The sequence below is a fragment of the Tachyglossus aculeatus genome, chromosome 1, assembly GCF_015852505.1.
Source record: "Tachyglossus aculeatus isolate mTacAcu1 chromosome 1, mTacAcu1.pri, whole genome shotgun sequence".
NCBI classification, from domain to species: domain Eukaryota; kingdom Metazoa; phylum Chordata; class Mammalia; order Monotremata; family Tachyglossidae; genus Tachyglossus; species Tachyglossus aculeatus.
In genome coordinates this window covers 91232328-91245227 of record NC_052066.1, presented here as the reverse complement: position 1 = coordinate 91245227, position 12900 = coordinate 91232328, and the positions used below count along the sequence as shown (strand labels likewise).

The following is a 12900-nucleotide window of genomic DNA, read 5'->3' as shown; positions in this document are numbered from 1 at the left end:
TTCTTCAGTTCTCAGTTTACCCTGAGGGGGTTGTCTACCACAGACAAACCACAAAAGCTATATTGATAAGCCTCTACTAAGAAAGAGTTTTAGAAATTATCTTTGTTGACAAAGAAAACCTCTTTTTACCACAGTGTTGTGATCTTAGAGTCAACACTTCAAGAGCATTGACTAAACTGTTTTCACTAAAAAGAATAATATTTAAATCTGTCTAATAGATGGACAAAAACTAAAATAAACCAAATCACATGAAGGAAGTAGTCATTAACTTAGAAGTTTGGCAGGACAGAGCCATTCTTTTTAGATTTTTGAAATTCTTTGTCTGCTAATTACAGTTATCATCTCCCTCTCTTTTCCTGTAAGCCTTATTTAACAACTGGATTTCTTCCTGATAACCATCTCTCTCCAGATGCTGTTTTTTACTGTTTTGCCTATGTGCTTCAACAGTGTCTGGAATGGAAATATTAATATCACTGTCGGGATTGTTTGTTGGTATGAATAGTGAGTATGAGGCAGATTCACCTAAATCACACGAAACAAATCGATTTTCTTTCCTTGAATAGCGCAAGGAGGGAGACCTGACTTGAGTAGATGACTGACTGATGTTACTGATAATTGACACGGTATCCATAGCCTCTTCGTTATCACAAATTTCGAGGACCTCCAAATGGATTTTCACACTGGTGTCGGCAAATGTCGTTGGTAAATCTTCTGGGCTTGGCTCGTGGCCCACGCTCTTGGATCGGTAGACTTCGATCTTCTTTGAGGTTGGAGTAATTTTTTGCCCTTCAGTGCTTACCTCATAGGTGGACAGAGAGAGGGTTTTCCCCGTAGGGGCGTGAAGAGAGACAGTCCCCTGAAATGCACAGAGTGGAATGGCCAGAGCTCCACCCGAACGCTGGAAAGAAACAGAATTGTTATTAGTTTCAGCGTTCAGACTTTGTTAATTTCCAAAAGTGCTCTTTCACCAGAAACAGTTGTCTTGTGTGAGCAACTGTGCTTCCATGGTTGAACTTTAACTCCCCTGGAAGGCAAATTCTGTTACCAAATTCCTCGCCCAGTTCCAATTTTGCCAAACTCTGTTCTTGGACCTCTGTATATCAAAGTGCTTGGTGTGTGCAGAGCACTGTACTAAGTACTCAGGACAGTATGATATAACAGAGTTGGTAGTTCACTGTGAGCTCTTTCTGGTCAGGGAATGTGTCTGTTTATAGTTATATTGTACTCTCCCAAGTGCTTAGTACAGTGCCCTGCACACAGTAAGTGCTCAATGAATGAATAAACCTTTCCCTGAAGCCAAGGAGACAATTTGGCACATTTAAAGGCAGAACATTATTATCTGACAGAAATTTATGGAAAATACTTGTAGGGAGTTGAGGGTTCATTGTTGTCTCAGCGGTCAAGACACAGACACAAACTGAAGTTTATTTTTATTGAGCTTGTCATTCATCAATTACATGAAAATGAGGCAAGGGTAAACCAGCTTCCATTTGAATGCTAGCAAAATGGATACTTTTCTTTCCCCTCCACTTAATATGCCAGAAAGAATTACAATCATGAAGTTGACTGTGACTCAGACTGAACACAAAAGATACTTCAACAGTATTACTGCAGCGTGAGAATAGTGTCACTAAAAAAATGTATTTCCATAAATTTATTTTTCCACCGAAAAATCCAGTCACTAGATTAGACTCAGTCAGAGGGAACTTTCCCACAGCTGTGAATAAGATTGCTTCCTCCACCATGTAAGTTGGACTAATTGGTATGACAAAAACATTGCTTGGCACATATAAGTGCTTAACAAATACCAGTATTACTAGTATTATTATTATATAGTAGTAGAGTTTCCAAAAACCGTGTTCCCTTAAGCAAGGACACACCAAGACAATGAATTTTATTCATTCATTCAATCGTATTTATTGAGCGCTTACTGTGTGCAGAGCACTGTACTAAGCGCTTGGGAAGTACAAGTTGGCAACATATAGAGACGGTCCCTACCCAACAACGGGCTCACAGTCTAGAAGGGGGAGACAGACAACAAAACAAAACACGTGGAGTGGTGTCAAGTCGTCAGAAATATTTGAGACTCACAGCTCCTCAAGGGCAAAGATTGTGCTTTATATTCTTCTACACATGCTGGCACTGAATACATCATGATGATGATGGTGATACTAACTACGATTTGAGTTCTACTGGAATGAGAACTGTAAAGACAAAAGCCCACTTTCGATTCTGAACTTGGTTCGTAACAGGATACTTACACTTAAATAGACTGCATTTGGTCTTAAGGGAAATCAAGGTTTCAGAGCTCCTTCCTGAACTTATATCATGTCCTTAATTTGATGGCCCCGGGCATGATGAAGAAAGTCGCACAATGAGTGCTGTTCAATGAAAGCAGTCCTCTCGGACACCCAGGAGGTTGTTCTGACCTTTCCACAGGCCAGGGTTGCTAGCTTCTGAGAGACATTCCAGTTATCACTCCCCAGATAGAAGATGAGAGAGAATGAAGTGGAAGAGAAAAAGGGAAAAAGAAAAGTTGGTTCCCCTAGTTAGGGAGGAAATTGCTGAGGGGGAAAATAAAACAATTTGCTCCTCCAGACCCTATAAATATTTCACTTTCTCTCCCACATTCAAAGCCTTATTGAAAGCAGATCTCCTCCAAGAGGCCTTCCCTAAACCCCACTTTTCCTCATCTCCCACTCCCTTCTGTGATGCCCTAGCACTTACTCCCTTTATTCTTCCCCACCCCCACAGCACTTATGTATATAGCTGTAATTTTATTTATTTACATTAATGTCTGCCTCTCCTTCTGGACTGTAAGCTTGTTGTGGTCAGGGAATGTATCTGCTATATTGTTATATTTGTACTCTCAAAAGCGCTTAGTATGGTGCTCGCCACAAAATAAGCACTCAAAGATAGGATTGACTGACTGACCTTGGTGTTGGACCTGATTCTTTGAACCCATCTTGTTTTTCTGTCAGTTTAATCAACTTAATGGACAACAATTAGTGGGGAGGCATGGCCTAGTGGAACGAGCACAGGACTGGGAGTCAGGAGTCTAAGCCCACTGTTGGGTAGGGACCATCTCTATATGTTGCCAACTTGTATTTCCCAAGCGCTTAGTACAGTGCTCTGCACACAGTAAGCACTCAATAAATACGATTGAATGAATGAATGAATGAATAGTACTGATTCTTCCATTTGTCTGCTGTGTGACCTCGGTCAAGTCACTTAACTGTTCTGTGCCTCAGTTTCCTCATCTGTAAAATGGAGATAAACTGCCCCCTCTTAGACTGTGAGCCCCATGTAGGGCAGGGACCGTATCTATCCTGTTTATCTTGCTTCACTTAAAATTGTGTGTGGCACATACTAAATGCTTAATAAATGCTGTCACATCATTATTACTGTGATAGTCCATGATTAATTTTCCTGCCTTAATCACGGTCTAGCATGGTGACTATAACCTTTGAAATGAAGAGCCAGAATGTAAAATCAATACAGACTCCACACAATCACCAACCATCCAAAAAGCAAACAGTTTCCAAATTGTTCTAAGCAACAAAAACACCAGCAGAATGGATAATAATGGAGGAACCTGAAAAACTGCTATTGACCAGAATGGGCCAAAGGTAAGCCCCTGCAGTTTTATATAAGGGAAATCTTTCTACAGGGGCCAACCTCTTACAGGATTGAGCTACTTGGCTATCATCAACAATCGTATTTATTGAGCGCTTACTGTGTGCAGAGCACTGTACTAAGCTATGTGCTCACTGTGCCTACAATTTAGGTGCTACCAGCCTTTTAGACTGAACTGTCTAAACTGTCTTCATTGTCAGGAAGCACAGGGTCACTTTCTTCTTTTATTTGTTGTATTTTACTAATTGAAACACAAATAGGCACTACTGTCCTGCCCTGAAATAGCTCCCAAGCCAATCAGAATTCTCTTATGATTTACAGTACTTAATGACCTTGAAACACTGTTCAAATTTAGAAGCAGCATGGCCTAGTGGATAAAGCACAGTTCTGGGAGTCGGAAAGACCTGAGTTCTAATTCCAGCTTTGCCACCTGTCTGTTGTGTGGTCTTGGGCAGGTCACTTCATGTCTCTGGGCCTCAGTTCCCTCATCTGTAAAATGGGGATTAAGATTGTGAACCCCATGAGGGACATGGGCTATGTTCAACCTTAGCTTGCATCTACCCCAATCCCTAGAATAGTGCCTGCCACCTACTGTTTAATAAATACCATTCCAAAAAAACAAAATACTTTGGGGCTGAATCTCCCATTGTCATTTTCCAGGAGTAGGTCTAAAATGCCTTTCCTTTTGGATAAAACTCATAGTTTCAAAGGAGTGTCATATTACTTATCTCCTTACTGCACTTCCCACAACCCTGGGAGGTAGGTAGAAAGACCAGCATTTTTTCCCATTTTGCAGATGAAGCAACTGAGGTACAGAGAGGTCAAGTAACTAGTCCCAGGTCACAGGGCAAGGTGGTGGTAGAGCTCACACCTGAACCCAGGTGTGCCAGTCTCCAGACTGGCCTCTTCCACCGCACCACATTGCCTAGGAGATAAATGTGCCCTCTCCACCAGGATGTCATTCAATCTCTATTGCCAATTCAAATGTCTGTAAAATATGAGTTATCAGCAAGGGCAGTAATCCATTATTCCTCTCTTCATGACTACAGGTACTGTGAAATGTAGTTCATTTAAATATTCCAACTAATTTCCCAGACGCATAACTAGAGAATTTTATTAATGCACCAGCACAAATACTCTGCAGAGAAACACAAATTCAGCCTGTCAGTTGGCTCATTGGCAGTGTTCTCTCTGTAATCCAATATTCTCTATGGGTTATAGGCTGGAGGTATATTATGAAAAGGCTGATTAAAATTTCTTACCTAAGGAGGTGGTACAAGGCAAAGTGAAAAATTCTGTAGAGTAGGGCTCCAGGCTTGCAAATATATTTAATGAGTGAAACTGGTATGGTTGAGTTCACAGGCACTAGACCCTGATGAATCACATGACTTAAACTGTGATGTTTACCAAAAAAAAAAATAATAATAATGGCATTTGTTAAGCGCTTACTATGTGCCAAGCACTGTTCTAAGTGCTGGGATAGATACAAGGTCATCAGGTTGTCCCACGTGGGGCTCAAAGTCTTCATCCCCATTTTGCAGATGAGGTAACTGAAGCAGAGAGAAGTTAAGTGACTTGCCCAGAGTCACACAGCTGACAAGTGGCGGAGCTGGGATTAGAACTCATGACCTCTCACTCTCAAGCCCGTGCTCTTTCAAATAAGCCATGCTGGATCATGACCTACCCTTACAGTATGGTAGTGTGTCAGGAATAGGTCATTTTTGGGGTGAACCCCAGGGAGTCCTTTGAATTCATTAGGAATGGAAAACCAATTAGAATTGATCCCCAGATGCTGAGAGGTCATTTTTTGTGGAGCAACTTGAAGAAACCATGTTTACAATTTCATCTGGATGACACAAATCCATATGGGAAGTAGGGGACAGATGTTATTATCTTCATTTTAGAGATGGGAAATGTGAAGAACAGGAAGGTTAAATAACTTGCCTAAAAACACAGCTATTCAGTAGCCGAATGAATTGCAATTTTTTAATGGCCAGGACATTGCTCTTTGCCTCCTGCTACGTTTTCTCTCTCTGTAATAAGTGATATGACGGTGGAATCTTCAAGCACGCTCGACAGTAAGCTTGCATTTCAGCCTATTAACATATGTTGCTGGTACATAATAATAATAATGTTGATGGCATTTATTAAGTGGTTACTATGTGCAATGCACTGAGGAGGGTACAAGATGATCAGGTTGTCCCACGGGGGGCTCACAGTCTTAATCCCCATTTTACAGTTGAGGGAACTGAGGCACAGAGAAATTAAGTGACTTTTCCAAAGTCACACAGCTGACATTTGGCGGAGCTGGAATTTGAACCCATGATCTCTGACTCCAAAGCCTGGGCTCTTTCCACTGAGCCATGCTGCTTCTCTTACATGTAGATCTAATGTAACAGGGTTCGGAGGGCAAAATGGTAGACAGGACCTATGGACTCTTCCTTCAAATCTCCAGGATCTGCATTTTTTCCTCCATTCAAACTGCCACCACACTTGTCCAAGCAGTAGACTCCTTGACTGCCCACAATGAGCTTACAAGTGCTCTCCCAAGTGCTTAGTACAGCATTCTTCACAGAGTATTATTATTATCAAATTTAGTCGTCGTTTCTGACTCATAGCGACTTCATAGTTATACCTTATCCAGAACACCCAATCTTCTGCCATAATCTGTAAGCTTGCTAAGAGTTCTTCCGTTATCATTGTTATGGTTTCTATTCATCTAGCTGTGAGTCAACCTCTTACACATTTACCCTTGACAGGATATTTGGGTTGTCACACTAGCTCTGATGCTAACACAGCCACTTTGGGAAGTGATCTAGCCATTATGTACAATATGTACATCAATACACTTGATATTCACCCCTTCACTAACCCCACAGCACTTACGTGTGCATCTTTAAATTATATATTATAAATTAATTATTATTCATATGAATGTCTATTTCCCCTCCTAGACTGAAAGCTCATTATGGGCAGGGAACATATCTGCTAAATCTGTTGTATTATACTCTCCCAAGCACTTGGTACAGTGCTCTGCACAAAGTAAGTGTGCATTACCATTGATTGATTACTGCAACGCATGATCGCATGCATATTTTTTATGATCAGGGAAGTAGGACACATTCTTCAGACAACACAAGCTTGTTTGGGTTTGGTGGGTTGCATTATTGAAGTCAGTGCCTGTGTCTGTGTGTGTAGCTTCAGAACGGATGAATACTATGGCATGATTTTTCACAAGGTCTTATAAGAACACAATGCTCACGTTGTAGGAGAAGGAGAAGTTGGTCCTGAACTTTGCTGCAATGTAAATACTATCACTAACTATCTTCATAGAATTATTTTGAAGAACAACTAAGTAAAATAATTGCCATTCACTTTACAAAACTGCAAATTCTTCCTGGATGATTGATAAGGGTAAGGAAAAAGAAGGGTTTTTTTGTTTTTGTTTAAATGGTATTTGTTAAGTCCTTACTATGTGCCAGGCACTGTACTGAGCTGTGGTAGATCTAAGATAACGGGGTTGGACACAGTCCCTGACCAACATGGGGCTCACGGTCTTAACCCCCACTTTACAGGTGAGGTGACTGAGGCTCAGAGAATTGAAGTGACTTGCCACAGGACACAGAGCAGACAAGCGGCGGAACCAGGATTAAAACACAGGCCCTTCTGACTTTCAGGCCAGTGCTCTTGTACATATCTATTCTATTTATTTTATTTTGTTAATATGTTTGGTTTTGTTCTCTGTCTCCCCCTTCTAGACTGTGAGCCCACTGTTGAGTAGGGACTGTCTCTATATGTTGCCAACTTGTACTTCCCAAGCTCTCAGTACAGTGCTCTGCACACAGTAAGTGCTCAATAAATACGATTGGTTGATTGATTGATTGCTCTTGCCACTAGGCCATGCTCCTTCTACAAGTTACGGTCCTTCTCTGACTTCTGATTCATTAACAATCAGCATCTCTCAGACACAGACAGGGCTGAGCAGAGGATCAACTCCTCTATAGAGGCTTCAATAAGTGAGTACTGGCCAAGTCTCAGTGAGTACTGGCAGACAACTGATTGCGAATCTTGCAGTTCAGCCGGCTGGCCAGACGTGTGGGCTGGAGACAGATGGGCTTGCCATACTGCGTGGAGGGTTTATTTATCCGAAGCAGACTTACAATGTGACTTGTTAAACATATTATACTGACATCAACTGTCCAACCACACAACCACCAGCCTCCTTTCTGGGTCAGGGCTTCCGGATTGCAACATTCATTCAGGTCGTGGGTTTAGGAAAGCCACTTCCTTACGCTTAGACCTGATCCAAGCGGACTAGAGATGTGACACTGTCCGCCTTCCTAATTCTGTACTGACTGGAGACTTAATGAACTCTCCAAGTTAGAAACCAATGTCATTCTTTAGTTTTGTGCATCACGCTTTGAAATTGACAGGGTGGTTTGACATTGAGTCAGTAATCACATACAGTACCACATCCTATTTCACAAGTAATGAGAATGAAAATGTCATTTTATTTTTTAAAAATGCCCTTGTAATCAATCTTAATGCCTTATTCAAATGTAAGATGATTAGTTTGCTTAATCTCTACCTATCTCGCCTGATCCCACAAGCTTTGCTAAAGCCTGTCCTGTGAAATAGTGTCTGATGGATCAAGTCTCCTCAGGCTGAGGTGTCATTCAAAAGGGTTTTCAGCTCCATTATGAGTTACTGACATGGATATAGTATTAAATTTGAATTCACTGGTACCTTTTTGGCATACTCCATACTTTCTGCTGATACAGTCTATCACACCGAAGATGATTTATGCTGTTCCTTAAGCCCTGGTGTGTATGCATCATCTAGTGGGAATCCTGAGTTTGGGTGTGCTACCTTGGATTGATATGCATGATCTGCCCTTCCGTTCTCCTACTCAGTGGAAAGAAACTTGGTCCATGGTTAGGACACCAGAATAAATACTCCATCTCTTACTCCCTCTGATTAAAGACCCTAAATAAAATCTCGGGCTGCATCAACAGGGATGTCAGGCTACTAGCTGGGTGAGGAGATGAGAATTCAGGAATGCCAAATTGTCCCATGAAATCAAGGCTGTTCTGATCTGGATAGCAGCATGACTAGTGGGAAGAGCCTGAGAGTCAGAGCACTTGGGTTCTGGGTCCCTGCTCCACAACCTACCTGCTGTGAGACCTTGGAAAAGTCACTTCTCGGCACCTCAGTTACTCATCTGCAACACGGGGATTCAGTGCCAGTTCTCCCTCCTATTTGGACTATGAGTCCCATGTGGGATCTGATTGTTTTTTATCTGCCCTTGCACTTAGTTCAGTGCTTGGCATATAGTAAGTAGTTAACAAATACCACTATTAATATTGTTATTATTATGATTATTATCATCATCATCCAGGGTGATATGATAGGTGCTCAGTGACCTAGAGTAGAAGGTGTGGAAGTTTCTATTCTTAGAATATACTCTCGCCCTCAGGGAGTTTATCCAGTTCCATGGCTTCCACTACCACCTCTTCTTTGATAACTCCCAAATCTTTCTCACCAGCCCCAAACTCTCTCCTTCTCTGCAGTCACGCATTCCCTTCTGCCTTTTGGACATCAATTCGGTTGTCCCCCTAGCACCTCAAGCTCAATATACCAAGAATGGAACATCTCACCTTCCTACCCAAATCCTCTCCTTCCCCTCACTTTCCCATCGCGGTTGACAACAACACCCTGTCTCTCAAGCCCATAACTTTGTCATTATCACTGATTCCCCTCTCTCTTTCAACCCCTATTTTCAGTCTGTCACCAAATACCATCAATTTTTCCTCCTCAACATCTTTAGAATCTGCTTCTTCTTATATGAATTATTATTATTATTATTATTATTATTGTGACATTTAATGATGGCATTTATTAAGCGCTTACTATATGCAAAGCACTGTTCTAAGCGCTGGGGAGGTTACAAGGTGATCAGGTTGTCCCACCGGGGGCTCACGGTCTTAATCCCCATTTTACAGATGAGGGAACTGAGGCACAGAGAAGTTAAGTGACTTGCCCAAAATCACACAGCTGACAATTGGAGGAGCCAGGATTTGAACCCCTGACCTCTGACTCCAAAGCTGTGCTCTTTCCACTGAGCCACGCTAGTTCTCTTAATTTGTTAACATTTGTTAAGTGCTTGCTATATACCAGGCACTGTATGAAGCACTGGGGTAGACACAAGCAAAGCAGGTTGGACACAGTCCCTGTGCCACATGGGGCTCACAGTCTTAACCCCCATTATACAGGGGAGGTAACTGAGGCACAGAGAAGGGAAGTGACTTGCACAAGGTCACACAGCAGCTAAATGGCAGAGCTGGGATTGGAACCCAGGTCCTTCTGACTCCCAGGCCAGAGGTCTATCCACTAAGTCACATGCTGGTCCCAGCACTTGTCATATCCCACCTTGACTTCTGCATCAGCCTCCTTGTAGACCTCCCTGCTTACAGTCTTTCCCCACTCCGGTCCATACTTCACTCTGCTGCCTGGATCATTTTTGAAAAATATCATTCTGCATTCACCTTTCCACTCATAAACCTCCAATGACTGACTATTCCTTTCTACAACTAGCAGAAATTTTGACTGTTAGCTTTAAGGCATTCAATCAACTCACTCCCCACTGCTTGTCTTGCTCATCTCCCACTACACTCTAGCTCACATGTCCCCCCTCCTCCCAAGCTAACCTACTCACTGTACCACATTCTCACCTCTCTCTTGCCACCAACCTCTTGCTTACACCCTCTCTTCTGCATGGAACTCCCTCTCTCTTCACAACTGGTAGACAATGACTTTCCCCATCTCCAAGATCCTTCTGAAATCACATTTCCTCCAGGAACCCTTCCCTGATTAATCTCTTATCTCCCTACAAATTTCACCCCCAATTGCTACTTCAGCATTTCCATGCCACCTAAGCACTTGGGAACTTAACCTCCAACCTGCCACTTCTTGCTACCTGCTCAGTACACTACACTGAGGAAGTTTGTCTCGTCTAATGCTGTCTAGTCATCTCTGATCCATAGTGACTCCAAGGACACATCTCTCCCAGAATGCCACACCTCATTGGCAATCACTCTGGCAGTGGATCCATAGGGTTTTCTTCGTAAAAATGCAGAAGTGGTTTCTCATTTTCTCCTTCCACTCAGTAAACTTGATTCTCTGCCCCTGACTCTCTCCCATGCTGCTGCCTCCCAGCGCAGGTGAGTTTTGACTTATAGCTGTTGGCCTTCCACTTGCTAGCCACTTCCCAAGCTAGGAATGGAATAGATATGCCTCTGTTTTACTCTCTATCCCTTAGTTGAGACAGGTAGGGTATTGGAAACTCTCCGGGTGTGACCATGAAAGGGGACTGATAAGCACTCAGTAATTATTATTGGTGATGATAAAGAAGAAAATGCAATGTGAAGGATTTTTGCTTGTGCCAGAACCAACAAAAATGAACCAAGAGTTTGGCAGGCCTGTCCCGCTGCACATGCCATAGGATTCCTCACCCTAGCCCGGTTGCCTGCGTTTAAAACAAAGGAACCCATGTGTCCTTATCCTTAAGAAGTTCGGTAGGGTCTCAGTTTGGAACCCAGGACAAATAATCTCCCTTGACAGAGTGGGCAGTTTGTGTTGGAAGGGAGTGGAATTTACCTTTGTCTTTTTAATGAATGTACAGAGCTTAAGAGAGTCTGAGTCCTCCCCAAATGGGCACTACTTAATGGGGCCAGTATAGCTAACTAGTTTTCAGGGCTGGCCTCCCGCTGAATGTATGGCCCAGGTGAAAACTAAGCAATTTCTCAGCTTTGCCCAGTGAAAATGTCCATGAAGGGAAAGCATAAAAAGGCACATGCTGTAATGGATTCTTTTCAGAAATTTAATACTATGGGATTTTTTAAGACTGGAAGAAATTCTAAACAAAGATCTTTGGTGACTACATTTCTTGTCCAAACCTGTTCCACTCTTTAGAGTGATCACTCTCTGTTGCTTTCTCTCTCTCTCTCTCTCTCTCTCTCTCTCTCTCTCTCTCTCTCTCTCTCTCAAATTGCTCAAATTGCTTTCATTTGGGAAACAACCCAGGAAAAAGAAGGAAGAATAAAGCCCCATCTCCAACAGTGAGTAGGATTTTCCAGGAGTTGAAAGTCTAAAAAAAAACTTTTAAAATTTTTATATGTTTTTGTTTGATAAAGTCAGAGTTGAGACATGCTGTAAAGTTCAAAAAACAGATTCATAACCCTCAGTTGTGTTTGCAGAATTACTACTGATTTTAGAAGCAGCACAGCCTAGTGGATAGAACATGGCCTTGGGAGTCAGAAGGACGTGGGTTCTAATCCTGGTTCCACCATTTGTCTGCTGTATGACCTTGAGCAAATCACTTCACTTCTCTGGGCCTCAGTTACCTCATTTGTAAAGTGGGGATTAAGATTGTGAACCTCATGTGGGAAATGGACTGTGTCCAACCTGATTAGCTTCTATCTACTCCTGCACTTAATACAGTGCCTGGCACATTGTAAGTGCTTAACAAATACCATAAACAACAAATACAACAGTATCAAGAGAACCTGTGAAACTCTAATCCTGCAGGCCGAGATGGCTAAGGACCCCAAGAATGAAGGGGTTAGAATGGTGAGTCAGTTGCCCGGGGTGCTTAACTACATGGTTGGACATAAAGATCAGTTGAAAAAAAATGACCAGGCCCACCTGATTCCTAATAGGGTTAATATGACCAGCTTCAGTTCCAAGCCAACAAAATCGGGCTTGCCACAATTTGGCAAGGTAAAAACATGTTTCATTTTTGAGGAAATCCTCTCCAATTCAAGAATTTGTACATAGACCTATGGGTGCTTTCTGGAGTTGTGGAAGATCAATAAATCAAAGATATTTATTGCACACTTACTGTGTGCAGAGCTCTGTACTAAGCACTTGGGAGAGTACAATACAAAAGAGTTGGTAAAATTGACCCTTGACCACAATGAACATTCAGTTTAGAGGAAAGATCCTACTTCTCTTGCCCACCATACACTGCTAGCCGGCCAGAATACTGGTGATCACAGGGAAGCCAATGAGAGTGTGTATGTGTGTGTGTGTGAAGCTTGAAATGCTATCTGATAATCCCATGAGCTGGATGAAGCTGCGGAGGCAGTGTTGCCTGGAGAAAAGGACATGGGTCTGGAAATCAGGAAACCTGTGCCTTAATTCCAGCTCTGCCACTCACCAGCTACGTGACAGTGGGCAAATCAGGTGGCCTATATTTGACTTTAT

General features: G+C 42.4%; 1 protein-coding gene across 1 annotated transcript in view; it reads right to left on the bottom strand.

Moving 5' to 3' along the window:
- Nucleotides 1-12900, bottom strand: part of GPR149 (G protein-coupled receptor 149) — a 76066-nt gene that overhangs the window by 1367 nt on the left and 61799 nt on the right. Inside the window, exon 5 of the mRNA XM_038745558.1 lies at nucleotides 1-898. This exon is cut by the window's left edge and continues 1367 nt beyond it. Within this exon, the coding sequence (XP_038601486.1) occupies nucleotides 326-898 (573 nt within the window). The 3' untranslated portion in view covers nucleotides 1-325. The remainder of the gene's footprint in view (nucleotides 899-12900) is intronic.